The sequence below is a fragment of the Lepidochelys kempii genome, chromosome 1 (assembly GCF_965140285.1).
Source record: "Lepidochelys kempii isolate rLepKem1 chromosome 1, rLepKem1.hap1, whole genome shotgun sequence".
Taxonomy (NCBI): domain Eukaryota; kingdom Metazoa; phylum Chordata; order Testudines; family Cheloniidae; genus Lepidochelys; species Lepidochelys kempii.
In genome coordinates this window covers 169,967,577-169,980,111 of record NC_136380.1, presented here as the reverse complement: position 1 = coordinate 169,980,111, position 12,535 = coordinate 169,967,577, and the positions used below count along the sequence as shown (strand labels likewise).

General features: G+C 38.5%; 1 protein-coding gene across 4 annotated transcripts in view; it reads right to left on the bottom strand.

The window, feature by feature from the left end:
- Positions 1 to 12,535, bottom strand: part of APP (amyloid beta precursor protein) — a 295,526-nt gene that overhangs the window by 21,081 nt on the left and 261,910 nt on the right. For 2 of the 4 annotated variants that reach the window (XM_073363091.2, XM_073363112.2), the window contains 2 exons: positions 10,321 to 10,542; positions 4,375 to 4,428 (listed from right to left, as the gene is read on the bottom strand). In XM_073363091.2, the coding sequence (XP_073219192.1) occupies positions 4,375 to 4,428; positions 10,321 to 10,542 (276 nt within the window). The remainder of the gene's footprint in view (positions 1 to 4,374; positions 4,429 to 10,320; positions 10,543 to 12,535) is intronic. The other 2 variants (XM_073363102.2, XM_073363122.2) reach the window with 1 other exon arrangement.

Sequence of the window (12,535 nt, the reverse complement as noted above, 5' to 3'; positions counted from 1 at the left end):
CTGCACACTACCCCCCCACCAAGCTTCACACTCAGCAATGATGACTGTAATATTAAATGGTTTCTTTAAAATTGTTTAAAACTTATACCTTTATTAAATTGCTTGTTTAAAATGTATATAATGCCTTTTGTCTGGCAAAAAAAAATTTCCCTGAAACCTAACCCCCGCATTTACATTAATTCTTATGGGGGAAATTGGATTCGCTTAACATAGTTTCACTTAAAGTCGCATTTTTCCGGAACATAACTACAACCTTAAGTGAGTTGTTACTGTACTTGCCAATATATCAGCTTTTTTTTTTTTTTTTTTAAGTGTACATGTGGAGGCATTAAACATCTGTTTGGGTTTTTTTTAAAAGGTTCTGAGCACCCACTGGCAAGTCAAACAAGTTAGCTCATGGCAATATATTTGAGTCAAGATGTTCATTTGTTTCCAAGACCACAAGGAAAGCCTGATTATGGATGACAGACATTGATATTTTCACCCTGCAGAAGCAGAAACTGAAGAGTCAAAATGGCGACATGAGGACCCTTTAAAGGGAAACCAGTTTGGAATCGCTACCACTTTTAAAAAATTGTTTAAAGCAAGGTCAGGTATTTCACCTGCCTTTGAGTCCCTCTGCTAATATTTGTGGTTCTACAAACACACCCTCCTATTTCACAATGTTTTTCTCTCCTCTACTACATATGAAAGAACACTTGAAAGTTGACCTCTATACAAAAAATTCAGTGAAACCAACTATATACAAAGAAAAATATTGTTTCCTTTTTTCAGTTATAATACATTGGTTTTACTTGTAATAAGTGGTTAAAAATTCAGACAGAAGGGTAGTTTTTAAGTTTACAGCATTCCTTTTGCATTTAATACTTCGAGTTTGATTAATTATCTACTTTAGTTGGAATTCTGGAAAGTGACTAGTGTACGAGCTCTGAATGCTTCAGAAGTATTTTAAAATTACCTAAATTATAAGTTCAATGTGTGACAGAAAATCAGGTGGGTATTTGTTGCTAGACACTCACACTTTGGGCAGACTGGCAGAAAGTTTCACTATGGTGTTTGCCCTGTCTTGATCAGGTTTTAAGAATTCAGTGTGTCGACTGATAATATGCAGTAGCTCCATTTACTATGACTCCTTTTGTTGCTGAGATCAGAGCCTAAGTGAATGTTACTTAATTAAAAACCTGGCAAATAAGGTTGTTTGAGCCTAATGAATAATTGTTTGGCTCAACCTAACATCAGATGGGCATTAGCAATGCCCTCAAGACTTCCTCATGTAAGTCAACACAGAGACCTCTGAGTTTCGTGAAAGCCTTCTCTCTTACTTGTTGTGCAGAGACAGGGTGGTGAAGGATACTATGTTGTCTCTTATGTATATAGTATATTATGATATGTTGTACAAGGCATCTTGGAATGCTGAACTTGAAGCAGAGAGTAAATCCAATCTAGCTAAGGATGCATAAATATTTCCATTATAACCCTCTATTTTCAGTAATTACTTGTATAAAGCTTTTCCTTGTAGCCTAAAATGGATTTTTTTTTATTACAGCACCCATCTGAGTTAGGAAAGCATTATCGCTGTTTTACAGACAGGGAAGTGAGGCAAAAGGTAAATTAAGCGACTCACCCAAGGTCATATAGGAAACTTGTAGATGAATGTCAGGTCTCCTGAGTCCAAGTCAACACTCTACCTACTAGATCACCCTATTAACTTGATCGTTTCCTGACGTGAGCACTTTACCACACAAACGCAAAGGGAACTTGACAGTTTTATTTAATGGAATCTGCTAACGTTTTAAAAAAAGTTAATAGGCTAAAAATCCATTAGGCTTTTCTGAAGACAAAAAATATCTGGAAGTATAAATGTTAAGAAGCTTTTCCAGGTAATGTAAAAGGGATATGCTATTTTCAATTAGTGCAAAAATTAACACAAGGTAGCCACTTTCCCCATCTTCTTCTAACTGAACCACAGAAGTTGGTTTATTCCAACAAACTCAGGGTGCAGGCACAGACATTAGTTCCAGCATTAGATTTTAGTTGGCCTGCCAGAGTAATTGTGCTCATTTATTGATAAGATGGTCAGTTTGCACTTACATGGGATGGCGATGTTCACAAGGGTAAGATTCACTCAAGGGGACTCTAGGAAAGCAGGGCACTGAGGCAAAGGGTAAATTAAGTGACTACAACAGGACCTCCCCAGCACTCAAACTCTATGTTAAAGGCTTAAGTGTTGGAGAGGCTGTTGCACAATGCCGCATTTGCACTTGAGTGAATGTCACTTAAAACTCAAGCAGTGAAGAGTTAAAGAAACACTCAGTGTAACTTATGAGCAGAAAAACTGCCCTCTTTCACTGTTGGAAATTTGAAGCTATAAAAAAAAAAATCACCTTTCAAAATATCACAGCCCCTCTCAGAAATCTAACATACAACCTTGAATAGATCGTTAACTACACTGGCACAGGTACTCTTGGTACAATACCACTGCCAGCCAAAGGAATGTACAAGTAGTAAGAAAGAACCTCATTATCAAGGGTTTAATGATATCACTTAACAAGATGAAGCCTGAATGTGGCAAACTGGAGCAAGGGAATGTCTTCTCACATCAATACCCACCAGACTTTCCACTCCTCATTTGTGAAAAATATTTAACAAGGAACATGGGTCTCTTAGCATGATTATGCATATCAACAAGATAACAAGCATAAATGAGTGAAGAAGACATTATGCAGGAAAAGAACTATGAGAAGAAAAATCCTTGTGAAGCAGACAGGTTACAAGGTTAGGATTAAAGCGTGAGTATATTTTGTGGGTGAGGGAGAATGAAAATAAAATAATGCTGCATACCCTATGATATTTCTACCCTTTTTTAGGAAGATCTATATCCCAGAAGACAAAAATACTTAGGTGCTAGGAGGATGTTTGCTGATCCCAATATGTTTAGAATAGCATATGTCTAGATCTGTAACTGATGGAATTCCTGGCCCACTTATCCTAAACAGAATAAATTGGGGCTCTGCACAAAACTAAAAACCAGTCAGTTAGAATGATGGTACAATCACATTACCAGGCTGAATCTTGTGAACTGTACTTCAACTTGCTTTGGAAGATGTGGGTTTTTATTATTGTAACATTTTCTGAAGGTAGTAAATACTAGTCATTTTAGCTGAAAGATTTACACACGCTTGAAATTTGGAAGGGGAGAGAGAGAGTGATCTTTGGCAGGGTGGGGAGGGCATGGGGTGGTAAATGTTACACTCGCTTTTAAAAAATGTGTTGTTGCAGTGCTGAAATTCCGATCCAAGAACTGACTAATCTAATATCACTGATGTGCTGGAGGGAAATCTAAATTCTGCCATGAAGGGAAGGTTGGAGCAATTGCTCTGCCTTCAATGGAGTCAGACCCGGAGAGAGACTACTACTAGAAAGGACTTCTTCCTGAGCTTCATGGAATAATAGAATATCAGGGTTGGAAGGGACCTCAGGTGGTCATCTACTCCAACCCCCTGCTCAAAGCAGGACCAATCCCCAACTAAATCATCCCACCCAGGGCTTTGTCAAGCCTGACCTTAAACCTCAAAGGAAGGAGATTCCACCACCTCCCTAGGTAACCCATTCCAGTGCTTCACCATCCTCCTAGTGAAAAAGTTTTCCCTAATATCCGACCTAAACCTCCCCCAATGCAACTTGAGACCATTACTCCTTGTTCTGTCATCCACTACCACTGAGAACAGTCTAGATCCACTCTCTTTGGAACCCCATATCAGGTAGTTGAAAACAGCTATCAAATCCCCCCTCATTCTTCTCTTCTGACTAAGCTTGTAAAAAGACATCTGAAAAAGCAACTTTGCCTTTGGAAATTGCATCAAGGGGTGGCTGGTATTTAACAAAATAAGTCCTGTCCCCTGAACCCCCTAAAAAGTTTTAATGGCCCCATCAATTTCCAAACTGTAGAAGCTGAACCCTGCACCTATTATTTTCAATTTACAAAACACCATCTATTTTTCGGGAACAAAGTATACACATACCTCCAAAGTAAGGGTTGTCTATATGCACAGCGGTGCTGCTTCCCTCTTGTTTATTAAAAAAACCTACTTTTGCTACATGGGAAGAAAAAATGGATGGTTCCTCCAGTCTTCTCCCCCGTCCTTTTTGCAAGCACATACTGATATAGAGAGAGTACTCAGAGGCTTGGAAGGAAGATTTGTGAGAGCCCCTTTTAAAATTCTGGCTGCAACTCCCCATCTATACTGGTTCGTGACATGACACTACAGTTTAACAGGGGGTAATAATAAAGAAAAGGTGATCATTTCAGCTCAAGCAGGTCACAGACATGCTGGGAAAAACATAGGTTAGGTAAAAGCCATGCAAGTTATATACCTGGTCTTGTGGTCAGTCCTCTGTCTGCAGCTGGGCGGGCATCAACTGGCTCAACTGGGCATGTGCAAAAAAAATAAAAGCAAACAAAAAACCCAAAATGATAAGTCAACTGCTCTGTTGTTGGGATAGTGCAGGAGAGACATATGCCATAAACAAAGTTATAATAGCAGCAGCTGGAAAATATTTGCCTTAAATTAATCCTGGAAATAAAAGGAAGGAGATGGGAAAAACTTCAATAGTGTATTTTGTCGCTGACATGTCCATCCAGCACTTTATATTCTGGATACTGCTCAAATTAGAAACGATCAAGATCAAAGAATTTTACAGTGAGTAGGGTAAGGCTTTATACATTATATGCTTAGAAACATCTTCCTGACTTTTGATTATAATTGGGAACAGGAATTGACATGAATCCTTGCAACAAGTTTTAATCATTGCTAATTTCTACACACCCACTAAATCTTAGTTTATTTTTCCAGATTATTAACTTTTGAAGGCAACAGTTACAGGCATTAGAGAAATATATAATAATGTAGTTCCTAGTATATTTTGGTTTGTATGCAGTAAAATTGTCCATCTAATTAGATTATCTTCCATTTAAAAGTGGAAAGGGACTTGAAGAACAACCATATTTCTGTGCCCCTCATTCACATCTTTTTTGGTGTTATTCCTCCCTTCCATCGTCATTATTTTTCTTCTTTTATGCTACTTTGTGCTTCTTTGTTCCAGTTGGAAGTGCCAAAATGGCACACAGAACTTGGTTTCTGCTTTTGGTTGCTCTGGAAATAGGGTGCAAAGTACCAGATGGCTTGTGAAAGTCACAGCTTGGTTTTCCAGATCCACGGTATTTAGACAGGGTTCTGTTATGCGTTTGAATTTTGGGATGGTTATCTGAACTTTCTGATTAGTGATGGTGAAGCCGAAATAAGACAAAGGAGTTGCTACTGAACAGCAGGGTGAAAATGGGAATTTCTGTCTTATAGGAAATTATGCCATTCCAACATTTGCTTTTATCCTGAATTGGGACGAAAAGTTGAATTTCAAATTTTTTTGTGGAATGGAATTTCTGAATATAAACCACAGTGACAGTCCCAAAATTCAAATGTTTTGTTTCAGTTTACTGACCTGAGCTGCTTAGGTTTGAGTCAGTTCAATATTAAAATGCATTTTCCCAAAGTGGTGAATTGCCTCATGGGAGTTGTAGTTCAGAGGCCTGATGGCTCCATTCTCTCCCATGGGCCAGGCTCCCTGACTGGACAACATTTCCCTTAATTTATTCCAAGTCATGTAAGTGCCATGATGCACCACACTGCTCAATGAGAGGGAAATCCACGTTGCATTATAAAAGATGTCCTCCAGGGAACCTGGCGCATAGGAAAAAAAGGAGGGTCCCAAATTACAACTCTCAAAAGACAATGTGCTGATAGGGAAATGTAGTTTAATGTTTTGTTGAACTGATTAGAAACAAAACAGACTGGATCAGTTAAAAACAAAATATGCTGGTTTGGGTTGAGCTGAGACAAAATAATGTTTTGAGGAAAATGCATTTTCTGACAGGAAATCAGTCAGAGGGAATATTCCCAACCAGCTCTGCTATTGAGTGTTGAAAGGGGCTTTTCTCAAGGGGATTGCACTGCTTTCTTAGCACACTCCATGCTCACCTACATGGGGAAGTAAAGATGGATCAGTTATCAAATCATCTTCCTGGCAATTCAGAGCACCATCAGTAACCCATGTGATTGCCTTCACAAGATATACCAGAAACTGCTTTTTGTACAATGCTAAATAAAAGCACAGCCACTAAATGTTTTCTCATCTAAGTCTTTTGCTAGGTTTCTCAAGAGGAAGAGGAGAAGGGAACTGTTTGCTGTAAATTGGTGTGGCTACATGTGGCTGGCCCAATACTTCTGGGGATGAGGACGGGGGAAATAATAATAATACTTAACTCTTCTACAGTTCTTATCATCCATAGTTCTCAAAGTGCTTTATGAAAGGAAGGCAAGTATCATTTCCCCCCATTTTACAGATGGTTAAATTGACACACACAGGGAAGTGACTTGCCCAAGGTCACATAGGAAGGCTAAAGCTGGGGACAGAACCTCAAGATCTGCAAAAGTAACTAGTGATTTTGGAATCTTCCATTTCTAGGTGCCCAATATGAGACACCTTAATGGGGCCTGATTTTCAGAAAGTGCTGAGCATCTGCCTTCTGAAAATCAGGCCCCTTTTAAGGTTTTTCTAACTGGACACCCAATATTGAGGCACTCAAAAATCATTAGTCACTTCTGAAATTTTTGGCCTGGCACTCCTGACTCCTAATCCACTGCCCTTGCTGTACTACATTGCCTTCCTATTATAGCATGTAGACATGCTTCCTGTGCAAAGTAGGCCTTGTAATTCTGTGCTAGTAGCTTTAGTGTTGTCAGTTACTTGGCAACACAAGGGGATTGTCTACAATGATAATTGTTTGTATGCTTAGGGAAGAAGAGCCAGGGCAGCTGGAAACAGAGTAGAACCACCACAATGCACATGTCTGCAAAACAATCCCCAGGTAGGGTTTCCTCACATGGGGAACAGCAGGTGGGCATAAGGGAGAGCACTGACTTATAGATATGTTCCTTGAAGAAAGGGTGGGTGCCGGAGGAAGATGTGAAGTGGTATAAGTCTGTAATGTACAGGATGACTATGTGCAAAGATATGATAACCAAAGTACTAAGACGACACATGGTACACTGCAGTCCAAGTTTTCAAGTAGTACACTAATTCTGCATGCTCCAAAACTGTTTGTATATATACTGACCTCATTTTCACACGCGAATATGGTAATTTTAGGCACAAATCAGCAAGTGCACAAAATCGGAGCCCAATGCTATTTTCCGTAAAACTTTGGTCCCAGGCAGTTAATTATTGTACCTATTTTTTTTCATGATGGGATGACTATGCAGGCTTCATTCAGTGTACCCTTGCGTCACTTTACATCGAATATTAAGATATCTGAGGGGAATATGAGCATTTCTAGCACTTATATATGTAACTTTTATTTAATCTGGAAACACCCACAATGTGCTTTTTTCCTTCCAAAAGGAACAGAAGGGGCAGTCCTTCCCAAAAGAACTCAAAATCCAAGACAGACCAACTGGCAGGGGTAGTGGTACAATTTTCCATGGAATCAAGAGAGGTAAAAGTGGTGATTGGCCACATCACGATAGCATAAAGTTATGTTAACAAAAATATAATTTTAGAAAAAAATAAACAGTCTATTCCTCACTGAGAACAACTGTGTCTGTCAGGGGAAAACCCATAGGGTGAAAACACTGGCAAAAACTCCTATTTGACTTCCACGGGGCCAGGATTTCACCCTTAGTTTCTTCAGAAGTGTTAGGGGAAGTATATCTAGCTGAGCTGAGCTAGACACTGGCAAATGTGATGGCCATGCATTACTAACTAAGCTAGAAATATGTTAATTTGTATTATAATTCATTGCTAAAATAACAGTACCTGTGAAATTCTCTTTTCCAAGTTTTTTAAATACAATATGCCTCATTTCTTGGTCTTATTACGTGGACTTAAATTATCTTTTTTTAAAACTAGAAAGGAACAGATTTTGTAAACCTGTCAATATTTCACAGTCACTGGAAGATAACTCACATGATCAAAGATCTAAGAGTTCATGTAGGTTTATATTCATCCTTGAATATAATTGACATTGGATATTTATTGGGAAATTAAATTAGTGTATACATGGGGAGAGTGGGGGACTTTCAGAAGTCTTTGAGGGGATTTGCTGGATCTTAGCAGGCTTAAACTCAGACTGCAGAGAAATCAATTTTTCACTGGCTCCTTAACTTCTAACCAAGGTATGCAAACAACTGCAGATGGAAAGCAATTCTAAATGGAGAGAAACTGCTAAAATAACACTTATTCTTTTACACAAATATGCAATCCACAGGGAAATTCAGAATGAAAGTAAGAAGTCTCACACTTAAATCATCCCCCATCACACCAGCAGGATAAAAGGATGTCTGGATAGACAGCAGTTTTGCATATACTATATCCTGATGATCGCTTAAACACACCTCCAGAAGGGGGAGGTGCTAGATTGAAATTCCAAATTATGACCTTAATGCTGGATTTGCTTTCACTTGTTCTTTCTTACCATCACTCAACTTCATGAATTTCTTTTTCAATGGCTAATTAAAAACATCTCAAGCAGCTGTGACAACGTTGAGAAAAACACAACGTAACAGTTCATTTAGAATCAGTCTGCCACATAAACACATATTTAATTTACCTGACAGACATCAGTGTCTGTTTGAAAAATTTGTATTCTGATGTGCACGTTAAATCTAAACTGGTTTACCCAATACATTGTAAGGCTGCTTTGGATAATAGTGAAGTATGTTGTTTACCAATGCCACAAAGGAATAGCACTGCATTCATGTTAATGTTTCCATTTAGGGAGTTAACACTCCCAGGCCAAATGACTAACACGCAGAATTTCTGATCACCAGTATTTCAAAAATTAGATTTACTTCCAGCTAAAGCAAAGCAGTATTAGCATCTGTAGATTGGCTATTCATTAAACAATGATCAAATTACCAAAACACACAAGTTAAAATTGTTAGATAAACCATATGCCACATTATCCAGAGACCGAGAATCTCCTCTAAGGGTCAGTCCTGCAGAGCATTCTTGGGTGGTGCTCAGCATCTCACATCTAATGGCTACTCCTATTATTTCAACTATTCATTATAGTGTATCTTAAATCTCTCTATGGGGGTATTTTTAATCCCACATGTACTATGATTCATTATTTGTGAAGCAACAACAACAATACGAATATTCTTGTCTATAAAGACCCTTCAATACTCCTTGAATAGCTATAAAAGATTTACAAAGTAAACACTGAAAGTGCCACAACAGACGAATGTAGCACGTATTAAAATGCCCAATAATCCAAAATTAAACAGTGTATTAGTCAAAGCAGAGTTGTTTGTGCATCTTTATTAGGAACTTATTAAAAGAAATAAGAACACACATCTAGATGCAATTTATCTGCCCGGGGAAGCAAGAGTGTCATCTTCAAGTAGCATCTATTATTCTTTCATAAATACTCATTTTTCTGTTTCAATTGACCTGGACTGAGTTTCTCTCACTAAATTGGAGTTTATGTTTCCCTTTGTTTATGTGGAGTTTATGTTTCCCTTTGTTAATTCATCTCAACACTTACATAAGAAGAAACTTAAGGGAAGTGAACAAGAAAGAGTTTTCTAGATTTCTGATTAATGTGGCTCAGGCACCTCGACAAAACGTGGCCTTTCTACTGCCCTGACAGTAAAATGCCCAATTATTTTTAAATTTAATAAATTAGATAGAAATTATTTAAAATTAAAAACATGAAAAGCATAGGATTGTCTCAACTGGTTATTCCATGAGCTACACGAAGTACTCCTTTAGAAGCTTTCACTGTCCAGTTACAAAATGCTGAGCGCATGCAGAATGCACCGGCAATAAATACCGGAAAATATTCTAATCAGTAAAATTACATGTATACTTATACCACAACGTTTTATTTTTAGTATGACTGTAGGGTAGTGTGCTTATTCATTTTGATGCTAGCAATTAAAAGCTGCTGTTTAAGTGATTTTAAAATGCACATACTTCTAACACATTAACCCCATTAATTTACAGAATATCACTTAAATGTTGCTTTTTTATAATAAGGGGAGTAGATGAAATTCAACACTGAGATTTATGATGTAGTCAGGATTCTCTGTCCCATTAAGGAAGCCAGACAGGTGTGGCAGACCATTTCCCACAATCAGAATGTATAATTTCCTAATTAAGTCAGAAAGGCCAAGATTTTCAGGGCACGAATCAATCATCACACACCAACTCACTTCAAAGCACTCTGGGTGGGGCCTTCTCTCAGTGATTGTACATTACCTTCATTTTCAGTGTTGGCTGGGACAGAATCAACACCAAAAGGATGCCATGGCTGAAGGTCATCTAGGCTGAATTCTCCATCAACTGGAAGAAGTTCAACTGTGGTTTTAGTTTCAGTCAATGAAGGCATGAGGGCATCATTTCCATAGCTGATCCTGGGCTCACTGATCATATTGGCCAAGACATCATCGGAGTAGTTTTGCTCTTTCTGAAGCAGTTCATCTGAAAACAAACAAATAAAAGAAAATATGTTGTCAATATATGAGGACTCTATTTCAATTTTCCTCTGATAGGAATTTATAATAGCAGCTTTTATTTTTTGTAAGAAGTTTTAAGAAAAAAAATTTAAAGGAAAAGTTTGGCATGGTTAACATTTTTCATGCTGCTCGGTGAAACGTTTTCCAAATGCCTACAAGAAACATTTGATACCCAGTTTCCCTACCCAGAGTATCAAAGCATGGGTCAATATCCCTTCATTCTGGGGCATCTCATTCCTTTTGATGAACTTGATTGTTTTGTCCACATTTGGGAAAATTTAATTCATGTCAGTTGTCATGTGTTAAGGTGGGCGGAAACTATGAAGGAATAGCTTCATTCTTTCCTCTTCCAGTCGCAGCACATCATTATCTCTGCAATGCTCTTGATCTCTCTCTGCCCCCTAATCTACAGCCCCAATACCACTTATTGCATAAACCTGGGTCTACTGGGACACTAAACCAACTTAAGGAAACAGCTATTTCTTTAATACAATGTGGATACTTTATCCAAACTATTGCAATATAATTATAATCTCAACAATCTCAAAGTAGTAGATATCTACATTATCAACCTATAGTGTGAACCTATAGAAGGTTCTATAAAACATATTGAATATAAACTTATGGCCAAAAATGAAGAAAATATATGAATAATACAGTACACTCAATCCTCTGCAGAGATATCATCATCATTAATTAGCCAGATACACATTTGTAATATAGTACCTATTGTTTTTGGATTTGAAAAACTTAGGAAAAGAGAGGAACAGAGCACTTCATAGTCCCATATTTTAGGGACATATTTTAGCTGTTTTGCTTCCCAAGATGCTAAAAATTAGTTGGATAACAACACATGACCTTTCATGTCTCATCACAGTAATTCCTTGTAAACATTGTTGTGTCCTGTTGCCTCTGGGTGAGCAACTGTGCCCTGCCTCACTTTACAAGATGTGGAGGAGGACGATGGCCCATGCCATAAACTCAGCATATAGCCCTCCAACAGTTAAATAACAACTAACTCAGACTCTGGCTGTCTGTGCTTTTAAACAAACATATCCACATATACAAAAGACAGGCGCTTGGTTGCAGCACTTTAAGCCAAGGAACTGACCTGGCCTTGGAGTTCTGGGTTAACATCGAAGCCCTCCCCTTCTGTCCCAGTCTCACCCAGCTCTACCCTCAGCAGGAGCAGCAAGTCTTCTTAACTGTCCTGCTATCTCCCTGTTGGCCCGTATACCTTCTGGCCCTTCTGCACCTCTGAAGGACTATATCTCGCTGGCCAAAACAGATTTTTCTTAAGCAGGAAGTGTCAGGACACCAATGCCTCCAGCAAGAGGCTGAGATGGCCTGAATGACTCTGTCACACTCCCATTCTCTCATCTCCCATTCCACTGACTGTTTAGGATTCACTCTCTTGCATCATGCATCAAATCTGATTGCAAAGTCTTTGGGTATGGCCCATGTGAAACGTACCTGTATTTTGAGGAGCCTGGCATACTTTTGGGCATTTTAACAAACAGCTGCCAAGAAGGAAACTTGTTAAGAATTGCCAATAAAGTGGCAGCTAATTAATAATGCTGTTTTGAAAACACATACTTTTTTCAGACACAAGTGACTGTAAAGGTTATGCTCAGAGAAAAAAAAAGACAACTGGTGATACAATAACTCTCATTAAGGATGGCCTCTTCATTCCCTTGTCAATACAAGCTACTGAATTTTTGTAGCTATACACTTACATTTGAATTTTGTGACGTTATAGAAAGTCAGAAATCTCCGCTATGCTGCCAGCCCCTTTAAGTCACTCTGAGGGTGCCAAAGGGGCTCAAGTCTGTCCATAATTCACCAGGGGAGAATTCGCCGTGTGGAAGGGAACTACCTGCCAGTGTAAAGCTGGAACAGTTGGCTCCTGATCCATCCAGCCTCCTGATTCGGTAATGGACATTAGAGAAGAGAGAAGA